This window comes from Xyrauchen texanus, chromosome 44 (assembly GCF_025860055.1).
Source record: "Xyrauchen texanus isolate HMW12.3.18 chromosome 44, RBS_HiC_50CHRs, whole genome shotgun sequence".
Lineage (NCBI taxonomy): Eukaryota > Metazoa > Chordata > Actinopteri > Cypriniformes > Catostomidae > Xyrauchen > Xyrauchen texanus.
This window is the reverse complement of record NC_068319.1, coordinates 11,472,368-11,486,908: the sequence shown is the minus strand read 5'-3', so window position 1 is coordinate 11,486,908 and position 14,541 is coordinate 11,472,368. Positions and strand designations below refer to the sequence as shown.

General features: G+C 35.2%; 2 protein-coding genes across 3 annotated transcripts in view; one reads left to right on the top strand and one right to left on the bottom strand.

Annotated features, from left to right (window-relative positions):
- The window catches only part of LOC127636477 (zinc finger and BTB domain-containing protein 21-like), a 203,291-nt gene that overhangs the window by 109,568 nt on the left and 79,182 nt on the right, over positions 1-14,541 (top strand). The gene's annotated exons all lie outside the window — the stretch shown is intronic.
- LOC127636478 (UV radiation resistance-associated gene protein-like) overlaps positions 1-14,541 on the bottom strand; it is a 137,903-nt gene that overhangs the window by 121,607 nt on the left and 1,755 nt on the right. The window contains exons 2-6 of one of the 2 annotated variants that reach the window (XM_052116951.1): positions 11,249-11,366; positions 10,627-10,661; positions 7,123-7,284; positions 4,718-4,792; positions 4,460-4,545 (exon numbers count right to left, since the gene is read on the bottom strand). In XM_052116951.1, the coding sequence (XP_051972911.1) occupies positions 4,460-4,545; positions 4,718-4,792; positions 7,123-7,284; positions 10,627-10,661; positions 11,249-11,366 (476 nt within the window). The remainder of the gene's footprint in view (positions 1-4,459; positions 4,546-4,717; positions 4,793-7,122; positions 7,285-10,626; positions 10,662-11,248; positions 11,367-14,541) is intronic. The other variant, XM_052116952.1, reaches the window with a different exon arrangement.

Genomic DNA, 14,541 nt, shown 5'->3' with positions numbered 1-14,541 from the left:
ACTATGATGGACAGGCTGCCCACCATGTAGTAGCATAAATCGTCCATGGAAAGGAAACATTTCTTTTTTGATTAATGATTCATTTTCTACTTTCATTTCACGCTCTCCCTCTTTTCCTCTTTGTGTTTTTCCCACTAAAAGCTTGTCAGTTTGAGCAAGGCTGTCAGTTAATCACTGAAAACATGGCACTGTCAATCAAAAAAAGAATAATTTCCTTGAAGCTGATAACAACCGCCATCATCCATTCATTCAACCCGGAACATGACAAGAAAGTTTTTCCCAAAGAGTTAATCAGGGGCTACACACATACACACGTGCACACACATGCTTTCATTCACTCTGGATTTCTTCCTGTCTTGCACACAAACAAAATGAACATTGACTTCTAAGTTTTCCAAACAATCTGCATTGAAAGCTGGATACATATAGGAAAAAATATGTTTTCAAACAGATTTCCCAAACTCTCCCCGACTACAATTGCTTTGGGAAAATGATTGTCCCTTTATTAAATGAGTTTCACCGAATCAGTCAATCACAGCATTCTCTTTGAATGCAGTCATCCTCCAAAAGAACTGACAGAGATGTACAAAGAAAGCTGGAGAGTAAAACATCCCATGCACATTTCTGTCTGTCAGTGTGTGTACACAAATATTTGACCTATGCGTGAGATTTCCCCATCTCGGCCAAATTGTGGTCCCACCTCAGACAGAAGCCAAGATATTCCACAGACTTCTAATCAAGACTACAAGGAGACTCACAAACACCATCACATGAAGAAAGCAGCACCCTCAGCTCCCTCTATATCACCCTACTATAGTATCATGCTGAGGGGCTGCCCTAGATTCCAGAGGAAATATATGAACAAACTACACAGTCTAAGACAATCAGAAAAGTCTCAGCCCTCCAATGGATATTACTCTCAGATTTATGATATACACACCACCAGTTAAATACATGTTTCTCATTATCTTAAAAAACTTTTGATCTAAAGGCTTATGCTTAAATGCTTCAAATGCATTTTGTAAACTAATATAAACAATGCTTTACAAAGCTATTACATATGGGTGTTTCTTCAATATCTGGCACTTTAAGCATTGTGGACTTCAAGAAATAAAAGAAAGAATTGCTAAAACATTTTCACAGGCTCAAATAGTTTTATAATAATTCTTTTTTATTATTATTTGTCTGCTAACAATGTCCAGCAGTGTATGTACATGCATTATAGGAGATCTATATCACTTTTTTCTTTTATTCTGAAAGTCATGAAAATTCCCATTACAGTGTCATGAACAGCACAGCTTAAAATCTGAAAAGTGTTTAAAAGAATTCTGTGATGGAAAAAATTTGTAATTTTTTTTGTATACATTTTTGGAATAAAATGTACTACCGCTTTGGCTAATTTCATAACTAACATTTTATGTATCCTAAATACACACAATTTACATTTATGCATTTGGCAGAGGCTTTTATCCAAAGTGCATTCAAGGTATACACTGTGTCAGTTTTGTGTGTTCCCTGGGAATTGAACCTGTGATCTTAGCATTGCTCAGCCTTGCACTACCAGTTGAGCAACAATAAATCTATTAAATAAAATTATTATATTTTTACAAAACTACAGCTCGACTGAAAATGACGCCCAACAAAATATTTCTGTTTACAAGTGATAATTACCTTTATTTTCTTTGTTTTCTTTTGTCAACTTGGTTAACAAGGGACAGTCTTAATTAAAAAATGAATATTAGACATCATGTTCCCACAATAATTATTCAAATGGTTTATGTTATTTCATTTGGATTACCATAATTTTAAACATGTAATAATTTTTTATAATTGATTTTAATAGTTTAATATTATAACAGTATTATAAGGATATAAAAGTAAAATTAATAAATAATGGTCATTAAAATTCAGCAAAAATCAACTCCTGGGACATGAAATTGTGCAAAGTTGAACAAACACCATAATACAAAACTAACTGAAATTGATCAATTGGATTGGATAGTAAAGGAAAAGAAGACAAGTTCCCAGCACACATGAGAACTCCTTCAATACTGTTTTAAAAGCATCCCAGGTGGATGTGTCATGAAGTTGGCTGACAAAATGCCCAGAACGTGCAGAGCTATAATCTAGATAAAGAGTGTCAACATTAAAGAAGCTAAAGTATAAGATAGGTTTGTTTTGAATTGCGTTACATTTTTGTCACCTTCACACCCCTTCATTGTGTGCATACTTCCTTAACTGCTATTGTAAAATGTGAAAAATAGCAATCATGAACTACGCATTAGTGTGTCCTAACTTTTGACTGGTACTGTAGATCTCTCCCTCTAAAAAAGGGAATGAAGTTTAGGTACACATGGGTTTTGGCAAAGGAGATACTTTTGAGAGTATGCAATGGAGTGTTTACAACTTGTGTTTCTTAACAGTTAACAACATCTGCGGGATCAAAGACTGTTCCTTTATGGGTACAATTTCATGATGTTATATTGTGAGAACACACATGGCTAAATCTGACTATAGGAAGTGTGTCATAGTTAGGCAACACAGTCCCCAAAGGGCCTCCTTCTCTCTCAGGTTGTGTTATATTAGGAATAGAACTTCAAGGTATTCTCCACAAGGCTGTTTTAAATAGAGCACTGCTGCCACCTAGCGGAGCAGAGAAGCTACGGCAGAATGTTCCACCAACACTGAACAGGCCCAATGGAACCTATTTCCCGAGATAGAGGAGCCTGCCAACTATGACCAGGTGGAATAATTTTTCCTTCTTGATTTCCTCCTCTCCTCATCTGTCATGTCTTTTATCCAAGGATTACAGTTATCCAAGCCTGCAAAAAATATCAGTCATCTTAGGATAAATGATGAGCCGCCACCCTGCAGCAGGGGCCTAATTTGGAAAAGACACTGAGCGCTATCTAGCGGACAAGAAAGGGAACATTTCTGGACTCTGAAGAGGGAATTGCTTCAGGGTCACAAATGGGAGTATAATAAAATTCTGGAATGCAGGGAGGGAGATAATGACTTTCAAATTAGAAACAAACATTCAGAATAGATGAAATTCCTGTAAAAACAAAATTCCAGATTCTTTTCACAAGAGACAGCAAATGTAGTCTAAACATTTCAGAAGTGTTATTAATAAAAAGAGATGCTATAATCCTAAATTATTTAAAGTGGCTAGATTCTATACTTTTGTAGTCTTTTTGTCCAGGGATTGTTCATTCAAAAATTATCATTCTGAGTAAACGATGAAAGAAATGTCATTTTTGGGAAAATAATTTTTAAAATTGTTAATATATGTTTGTTCATATGTGTGGGCTTATTAGGAATGGGACAATATATTGAATTTTGATAAATTACGAACCATATCAAGGAACAAATCTGCAACATTGTTTTCTTTCAATGTGTTCATAAACTAAATGATCCATCAAACATCATAATCTCTCTATCTAGCTTTTAAAAATGTAAGTACTGGAATACCTGGAAAACCACCTTTTGTTGAAAAACTCTTGAAATTAAAACAGACAATTTCTTCCGTGTAACGCATGTCCATCAAAGATGAGATCCCGCACTCCACTTTCATTTAATATTGTGTCTTTAATATCCTCCCTGTTCTTTACATTCAAATGAAAAAGTAAAAAAGAAATATACATTTTAAATACAAATAGAAAAAAAAACTTCTCTCTCCTTAATAAACCGGTGTAGTGAGATGCTCGTTGAACTCTTAAAGTGACAGTAACCTTTTTAGTGCTTGTAATATAAATGAATCTAAATGTTTGTATTTGTAAACTGCACAAATTATTTCAAACATTGATTGCTCATATCATTATAATACAACTTCATGATATAATATTAATTGATGGAATGTAGATTTTATTTATTTTTAAAAAGTTAAAATGTGATTATAATAATGATTACAAACAAATTATTAAAACATACATATACACTTTCACATATTTGTTTCAGGACTGGTTCTGTTCAGTTCTATTGCTTGTTCTGCACCTGATCAGTCAGAATGTAACCCACCATTTATTAAGGTTTATTTGTTAATGATCTTTTCTTATAGAGAATGGTATATGTGAAACTCATATTTATATTGTGTTTTAAAGAACATTATTTTTATGAGATTTTATAATGTGCATTTTGCAAAACTTCATTATAAAATAACCAATTATCTGTCATACATTGTCATTTAAGTGTTATTATATTGAATCAAGATTATGTTGAATCATGAACCTATCGTATATCGAACTGAATCATGAGATCATATTGTCCCATCCCTAGTGCTTATTTGTGTGATGTCATAAAAATTATATAATTGGTCTGGGTGGACTGGTCGGGAAGTTTTCCGTTATGAACATTCAAGTATGATTACATAATAATTGGAACTCTTGTATAACAAAACAGCTAGAAAAAAATATATATATATTTTCTATTATATGTCACCTTTAAAAAGAGTAAGTCTCACCTAAGCAGGGAGAAAACACTGTAGGAGTTCCTAACTGAGCTCTGGTCCACCTGAAGCAAATTGTTCTTCTTCCTTTCAGAACTCTCCTGTGGAGAAAATAACCCATCAGCTTCCCAAAGACAGTCTTCTTAACATGGGGAGAAATCTTCAGTTGAAAAAAACCCAAGAGATACAAGTGAATTCAAGCTCTGATGGATAACAAGGCCTGAAGATGGCCAAGAATTTATTTGGAGGCTATTCCAAGAGTTTGAACAATACCTTCTGATCAAACTCAGCTGCATAGTAGCCATCATTCAGTCCAAAGATGATCTCATTTGGGTTTCTGGAGCGAATCTGAGAGGAAAAACAGAGAGAAACAAGTTTTTGAATGTGGATTTGTCTCAGAATTTACACTGATTTCAACAATGTTTACTGGTGAAAGAGGAAAAAAAAAAAGCGAGGAGAGAGGGCAAGTGATGTCTGGAATTGTTTGATGTGTGCCTTCTCTCCAACTGTAAATATAAAAAAATCAAAAGGCACCACAAAAAAAAATGTTTTTACTGACAAATCACAGTCTGTCTGCTTAGATACATGAACTATGTTTATTAGTTGATAATAAGTAAGGCATGGTAGGCAGAGGGCTGTTAAATTAAATGTGTGCTAAATCAGGACTTTTTGAGCATGAATAAGCAACACAGAACAATAATAGTGAAGTTGTACTATGTAACAAGTTACTATGACAGCTACTACTACTATTATTAAAATTATTTTTTTTTTTATTAGATTTAGCATCTATTCTGCCCTTGATGTTAAAGTTTGTGTCTTTTGCCTTCCTTACTATGTCGGACACAGACCAGTTTATTGTCCAACCAAATTCCCCATAATAACCAGTGCACACTGATAGATAGTTCATAAGATTTGAAGCATGACGCTGTAGTATAAACAAGCCTGACACACACTGGGGACTAACTGGATTTAGAAATTACGGAGACTTGACTATATTGCTCTATAAGAAGTATTAACCAAATTAAGCTTCTTATAACTAATATACTCACCAGATAAATGGTTTTATATATATATATATATATATATATATATATATATATATATATATATATACACCAATCAGCCACAACATTAAAAACCACCTGCCTAATATTGTGTAGTAGGGCTGGGACGATTCATCGACGTAATCGATTACAGAAATACGTCGATTTGCATAACATGCGCCGGTGCGTCGCAATGGCATAATTAAAATGGCAGCACCGTGTTAAACCATGGATTCCCGAAGAACAAGCTGCAGCTAAAATAACTCGACCAAGGTCACCGTGGGAGTATTTTAACCAGAGACCCAACGATGTGGGTGTAAGCTATGCACATTGGAAATGGCTTATCACAGCAGTACAACCGCCATGAACGAACACTTGAAGCGAAAGCATGCACTTGTTAACTCCTGTTTAACTTTTGTCCCCACTAGGGATGCCACAATTCTCAATAGAATATTGAACCGTTCGGTACGACATCCACAGTTCAATACGCGCTTGTGTATTGTGTATTTGGTTTTACGTTGAATAATTTCTCTCCGAATTTTCTCTGTTTGTGTGTGCCCGTCTACGCGCTTAGATGAGGAAACACCTCCCCGCAAGTAAATATCCAATCACTATGCACTACAGTTGGGGGGCGCTTACCCATGCTTGCATTCTGAGATGCTAATCTTCTCAGCACAATAGTAGAGAGCGGTTATCTGAGTTACCGTAGACTTGGTCAGTTCAAACCAGCCCGTCTGGCACCAACAACCATCCATACGATTATCTATTTAGCCAATGGCAGCAGTGAAGTGCATAAAATCATTCAAATGCGGGTCAGGATCATTGAGCTTTTGTGAGATCAGCTAGACTATAAAGTGTGTGAGCAGTGCCCAACAAGACAGACACATCTATGGCAAGTGCTGCAGGAAGCGTCGGGTGAAATGTCATCTGAGTATCTGGACAAACTGCCAACTAGAATGCCAAGGATCTGCAAAGCTGTCATTGCTGCACATGGAGGATTTTTTGATGAGACCTCTTTGAAGTAGATTTTCACATTATTAAAGTCCTGACTATACATTGTGATCAGTTGAATGTCACTTTGGTGAATACAAGTACCAATTTCTTTCCATAAGTGCAAAATCTGTGAAGTCGCATTTTTCTTCGTATGCAATTGCTTTAATTTAGAACACTTGATTATCTAATTAAAATAGCAAAATATGCATTGAAGTGAGGATATAAATATGGATAAATATTGTAAATGATGAAAGATTTAGATACAGCAAATATCCACAAAGTGTCAGTGGTTTTTATCATTATCATTATTTCACCTCTAAAGGCCGCTGTTTTACTGAAAAACCAACTCGTTCAAACTGCTGGCCAAAGAGGAACACAAAAGGAATACAAAAAAAAAAAAAACATTTTTGCAGATAACAACCAATAGTTCCAAAAAGCAACTATATATTTTGTAAAACCCATATATCGATCTACCTCTAGTTTCAATTTCAGTGTGCACTTACAAATAAAAAAATAGACAAGTTGTATATAAAAAAAAAACACATCACATTTTAATAAATCTCATTGAATTGAACTGAATTGATATTGCATTGAACTGAACTGAGAGAAAAAGAGAGAGTGTATATAGGTTTGACTTCTCACCTGTTGTCCTGTGTATCTGAGCCCATCCAGGTTAACCTTCCACTCAATAAGCAGTTGGTACTCTTCTTCCCTTCCTCCCCATATTCTTACCACAAAACACGACACAGATGTGTCCAAGAGGTCCGGCAACATGGCAAAATCTAAACTCCGCCATGTAGGATTCTAAAAAACACACACAAACAGAATAATAATCACAGAGAGTACTTTGTAGTTACCTTAGTCCTGCTGACCCAATCTCCTTTAAAGATATCTGAAATGACCAACACACAACACACAAAAAAAAGAGGGGGTAAAATATGGAATTTCTTGGGATATCAACCTGGATATAAACAAAGTTAACAAAAAGAAGTTGTTCTTGTTCCATTGAAGCACACAAGATGCTTTTTGGAACGTTCTCAAATCATGCTGGAATAGGTTTTGCACAAACTTGTGGATACCATGCCAGCTCAAGCGCTTGCTATCATTAACGCAAAGTCCCAAGTACTTAGAAGCTTTGAAGTTCATGTTAATTTAGTTTAACTGTTCACTGAAATAGTTATATTGACAATATCATTTGCAATGAATGTTATATTAAATTAGAAAAGTGCAAAAAATTACTAGTTGTTTCAGACAATTTGGAACCCAATGTATAAGTTCAATAAATAACATCAGTTTAGGGCTTTATTAATAATACATAAGTATGGCCTGTTAGCATAGTAAGATTCAATGATGCAGCAAAACTAAGCAAAGCTTTCAAAAACTGACAGCAGAAATGGATTTGCAAAACTGTGCAGGCAAGAAGTCTGGAGTCTAAAGAGGGTAAGATGGAGATCTGACAAAATTCCCATCACGGTGACTAACTCAGCAGAAATGAACACAACACACCCATCAATGTGACGGTCAGGAGTTGCTTAGAGAGACTGAAATAAAGATGATAGCACGACTATTACAAAGAAGGTCAGAGGGATGGAGGTATAGAAGGGGAGGAGGTCAGTGAGACAGGAAATGAGAAAACAACAAGTAGCAAGAAGGTTTTGACTGTGGTGGACAAAATGGTATCAAGTAACTTTTAGTTCATGCAAATTACTTTTTATTCTTTAAGTGACAGTTCACCCAGAAATGAAATTTCTGTCATTATTTTTTCATCAATTTAAAAACACCAGCCTTGATATTACATGTAATTAAACATAATTAAACATTATTTGCTTATAAATATAATGATAACCATTATATATAAGCTGGGCTCTGCCTACTCTGTAAATAGAAAGCACACCCAGAAAAGCAGATGAATAAACAGAACAGCGCTCGTGCTATTAGCTTGACTTCAGGGTGTGTTTTCATGTGAAAGCGCACTAATAGATCCAGCTATCATGGCTTATTTTCAATCACCATCATCAGCAAAACATCTATTACATTCAGAGTAACATGCGACAACTGAAGTTTAATTGTGTCTGTACAAATCACACTACTGATGATCATTTGGTTTTTTGTGCTTGTGTCAATCTTCCCTTCACACATTAGCAGTTGGTATGACTCAATGTTTTTTTTAGAACAATAACAGGCCAGGACAAATTGACCACATGGTCATTAAACTGCATTCAGATATTTAGTAACGGGGCGCCACGTCCATTCCATGGCTCTACCTCAGTCCCTCTAGACATATTAAAATAAATGAATTGTTTCAAAGAACTGAAAGGTGAAGTGTGAAAACCCAAAAAGCCAATTTATCAAATCTGTTTCATATGAGTAAATGAGGCAGTGGTTCTGGAATCAATGCCTTTGTGTGTGTAGATGAGAGGTCAGATCTGCCATATGTTTAGGATAAAGTCGTGATGCGTTTGGTTTTTGAAAAAATGTGCAACCTTTTTAATTCTGTAGTAAGTGAGAGATATCAATTGTGGAGCTCAGTTGTAAGGTAAAAAATAAAGCAATAAGCCCTGAAAGGTAGATTTTACCACAGGTAAGTGTATAACTAGGCCAGACAGTGATTTTACCACCTTAATCGTGGTAAAATCACTGTAATGAACAGCCGCTGGTAGCTTATTGCTATTAAAACAAGAAAAATGCAGTGTGATAAAACACCAATGTTCAGTAAATAGATAAAGGGATAGTTCAACTAAAAATGTAAATTCTCTCATTGTTTACACACCCCATGCCATCCCAGATGTGTGTGACTTTCTTTCTTCTGCAGAGCATAAACAAAGATTTTTAGAAGAATATTTCAGCTCTGTAGGTCCATACAACACAAGTGATTGGTTAACAAAACTTTGAAGCTGAAAAAAGCAAATAATGGCAGCATAAATGTTATCTATAATACTCCAGTGGTCTTCTGAAGCAATCCAATCGCTTTTGGATGAGAACAGAGTCAACAGAACAAAATGAGACCACTAGATAGCACTAGGAAGTTTGAAATCATGATGGCCAAGGAGACTGCAGATTTCAAGGTTTATAGGGAAAACATTTTTATATTTTGGTCTGTTCACCCAAACTCGATAGGATTGCTTCAGAATACGTGGATTAAACCACTGGAGACATATGGATTGTTTATGCAGCCTTTATTTGCTTTTGTGAGCTTTAAAATATTGGTCACCATTCACTTGCATTGTATGGACCTACAGAGCTGAAAAATTCTTCTAAAAATCTTTGTGTTCTGCAGAAGAAAGAAAGTAGCACACATCATACACAAAACGGCTTTTTATGGTTGCTACATTCCAACTTGGCACATTAACACAGAATGTGCGGTCACAGGTGTGGGTTTATCAGCACTTTACAACAGCTTTGAACGTGGTTTATCCAATAAGAATTGCGAATTGCAATTATCTGTTTTATTATGGGTATTTTTAAATGCACTGCCACACCTTTGAAGGAGGCATTTTCCTTTATATACAATGACGAAACTCAAATTAAGATTAACAATGATAATCACGAGAGACCTGTTGATGGCTGCCTTACAATTTAATTGCTACCTAACAATTGTCCAATAAACTAAGGCATACAGACAGTAAAAACAAATATGAAAATCATCATGGCAGCAATAGTTATTTCATAATACCATACTACAGTTACTGTTACCACAATAAAACTGGCAACCTATTAGCCACAACTGACATCAAGAATACAAAATATAATGTCAGACAGGTTCTGAAAGCATTCACTTTTTGAAAAATATCCCATTTAATCTCATTATAGTTACATAGTAGTAACAATAACTGTAGTAACTACAGTATTTGGGCAAAAAACTATGGTAACTTTTAAGCCGAAAGGCTCATCAAAAAGGCACTGGAGAGACTTCACAGTAAAAGACATTTGTGCTGTGATCAAACGGTTTTAATTTTCCTAAACATAAGCTGAGGTTTGTAGGACTATTTTTGATGCTATGCTGTAATATGTTAAGCTATGTCATGATTAAGTAGGCCATGATACACTGTGCGACTATGACTTTGTCTTTCATTTGACATCTTATGAATTATAAGCATTATTTGTCATATTGTGACCCAACAGCCATGAAAACAAAAAAGCACTCACCAATGAGTCTCGGATGACTTCACTCTTATAAAAATCTGGAAAAGAAGAAGCAAGCAAGCAAGTAGTCATCCAAAAGAAATTTCCAAAGCAACTTACAGTAAACAGATTGCAGATACAGAGGTTAAGTGTCTTGCTAAACGGCACAATGATGTAGGTTCTTGGATCACCCCATTTGAGGTTCGAAAATAAAAAACAAGCAAATAATTTTGAAAAGGTTTCAAAGAAATGTAGATTTAAAATTATCAATTGAGATTAAAGCTGCTGTGTGTAATTTCTGTGATGCTAAAATATATTTTTAAACCAGTTCCGAGAAAACCTGCCAACCTTAGGTTGATTTTGCCAAAAAGTGTAAACACTGTGACACTTTAAAAACATTGCTCTGTTTGTTTGAGCAGCCTGACATAGTAACATTGGCTCAACCAATGACTTGAGTTTGGGGCAGGACTATCCCTTTGTCCAACCATTGGCAGAGAGGGAAGTGTTTGTGAAACATTTTTGCAAACAATCATTATTTATATAATTCAGTAATTACACAAAGGCAGTTTTTACAACTAAATTAGATAAATGCTGCTTTGGTCCAAACAATAAGAGAGTTTCAGCCAGTTAAGCAGGCATTGGGCACCTCGTGATATCCGATCCTCGTGGCAGAGGTGAAGGGTGAAGTAAGTGTCCAGCAGAGGAGAGCCATTCTTGTTCACAATGTTACGGGCCGCTATGCTCCGCAAGTGACGTAAACGCCTCTGTGGGGAAAAGACAGGAAGATGGTTGAGAGAGAGAAAAGCGAGATGGACAGAGAAAAGTGAACACATGAAAGATGATATTAGCATCTGAAAGACACCCAATAAGATCAGTTTCCCTGTTTTTTCAGTTTCTATAATGCTTTCCTCCCTTTGCAAAGCTTTATATGATAACAGGCCTTTACTTGCTGAATGGTTTAGCATTAGGTATAGACTTTAAAGCAATCAAACACAAACATTAAGACAGTTTGCCCAAATGTTTCTATTCTGCCATTATGATTTTATTCATGGAACACAAAAGGAGTTATTTGTAGCAGAATATCCAAGCTCCTCGTTTCATTAAAATGAAAGTAAATGTTGACATCGGCAGTCAAGCAGGGTTTTCATGAAAAGACTTTCAGTGAATAACGACTTAAATTTCAGTATGTTCCTCACACAAAGCTATCGTATGTCTTCAAAATACATGGAATATAGTGTATGAGTCGAATGGATTACTTTTGTGATGCTTTTTGAAGCTTGATTTTTGCCGCTGTACATTTTCCATCACAATTCACTGGCATTTCAAAACAGGGACAGACCAACACACACAGAAACAAAACATCATTATAAGTCCTCTACCCTCACTCAAACATGACATCACCGAAGCAAATTAGGCACAAGTCCATTGCTTTGAAGGTGGAAAGGTGGAAAAAAAAGAGTTGGTAGGCATGAAAACGTTTTCCATTAGAGTTTTTGCAGGTTAAAAGAGATGAAAGGCAATAAAGAAAGTCAATAAAATAGGATTACTGATGACACAACACTAAGGATTTTTCAGATTAGTTAAAGAGATAGTTCACCCAAAAATTTAAATTCTCTCATAATTTACTCACCCTCATGCCATACCAGCGGTGTATGACTTTCTTTCTTCTAAAGAACACAAACAAATATTTTTAAAAGAACATTTCAGCATTCAGCAACCTTTCAATGCAAGTGAATGTGACCAGACATTTGAAGCTCCAAAAATCACATAAAGGCCATATAAAAGTAATCCATAAACGTAATCCATAAGTGGTTTAATCTATATCTTCAGAAGCGATATGATAGGTGTGAGTAAGAAACAGATCAAGTCCTTTCTTACCATACATCTCCACTTTTGCTTTCACTTTCTAAATGTGAAAGAAATTGAAAGTGAAGATTTATGGAAAGGAGGACTTAAATATGAATCTGTTTCTCACCCACACCTATCATATCGCTTCTGAAGAAATGGATTTAACCACTTATGGATTACATATATGGATTACTTTTATAAGGCCTTCATGTGATTTTTGGAGCTTCAAATGTCTGGTCACATTCACTTGCATTGAAAGGACCAACAGAGCCGAGATATTCTCCTAAAAATCATTGTTTGTGTTCAGCAGAAGAAAGAAAGTCTTAGACATCTGGGATGGCATGAAAGTGAGTAAATGCTGAGAGAATTTAAATTTTTGGGTGAACTATCCCTTTAAGATTTTACTAGCCCTGACAACATTTACACTGTTATCTTTAGTTTTGCAAGTCATAAAAACAACTGAACACAATCAACAAGTGTAAAATGTGGTTTCGTCACTATAGGACATGAGACAAACAGAAATGCCAGTGTTGCCATAAACGAGTGCCCAATTTAAGGCATAGGGCTGCAGCCATTTCAATAAGAATAAACTTTCAGTCTGAGAGTTTTCACCTGACCAGCTTTATCATAACCAGCCTCAAAGAATTTCCAGTGTAGCTCTGGAGGCACTAAATACTAAAGCTAAATCATGGGATGCCCCATAGGATTACAAGCCACTGAAACAAAACCACATGTTGTTCATGCAACATTTTCCCCCCATTTATGTTTCATTTCAAACTACAGAATACTAAGGGTCATCCTGGGCCAATTAGTCTCAGACTCTAAAATGAAAAGTTTTGGAGTACAATTTGGTAGGTTAACAGGCTACTTAACTAGAGAAATTTACCAAAACTGAAAATTCCGTTACTTACTCACCCAATGCTAGGGCTGAACGATTTCAACGAAAAAATCTAATTGTGATTATTTATACTTGAGTCCTCTTAAAAAGAACTTGACCAAGTAAAAAATACAGTAAAACATAGAGGGGGAAACATACACAGATCACCTTCACTGTACCCGTTTTTGTCCATTTGTGATAATTTCTCAGCCCTCTATTCATTAATATTTTTTGGAACCCAATAATAAGATATTATTAAGAAACATTATAAAAATATATTATTGTATAATATTATGGCAATTTACTTCAGAGAAATGCTCTCATCCACACTTCTGTCCACAAAAAACAGGTGTGATGAGGTTACTTTAGGTTTGGACAGTAACTTTTAGCGGCCAAGCATATTTGACATATTACTTAACATTAGTTAACATGAACTAACAATGAACAATACTTTCATAGTATTTATTAATCTTAGTTAATGAAAATTTCAACATATGCTACTACATTTTTAAAATCAAACATTGTGTTTTTTTTTTTATATTAGTTAATGCACTATGAACTAACATGAACTAACAATGAACAATTGTATTTTAACTAACATTAACAAAGATTAATAAGTACTGTAAACAATATACAGTTTTGTTAACTGTTTGTTCATCATACCCAATGCATTAACTAATGTTAACGAATGGAACCTTATTATAAAGTATTACCATTTAATTAAATCACAACCCTTGAGGTTTGATAATACTACGGATCATATCACGATTTCGATTTTATTTAGATTAATCGTACAGCCCTATCTCATGTTGCTCCACACCTGCATGACTTTCTTCCATGGAACACAAAAGAAAATGTTAAGCAGGATATTAGTTTTAGTCACCATTCAAATTCATTGCATTATTCCCACCATACATATGCACTTGTACATTGGGGAATCCCAGAGTTTTAGGTAAGAGGTAAACCCCACAATTGAAGTGCAATTCCACTGCAGGTCATCATAGAAAGTTACGAAAACAAACAGCTCTTGAATATCTAAAAAATTAAGCAAAGCAATGGGGAGTAAAAATGGTAACGTTTTCCGCAGATACCATGTTTGTTATTTACACAAGCGTAACAAGGAAACTACGTTGCTGTGGAGAAAGCGGTTTACTGACCATGCCGCATGTATATGGGAGTAAAGAGTACACTGTTATATACTGCATGTAAACCAG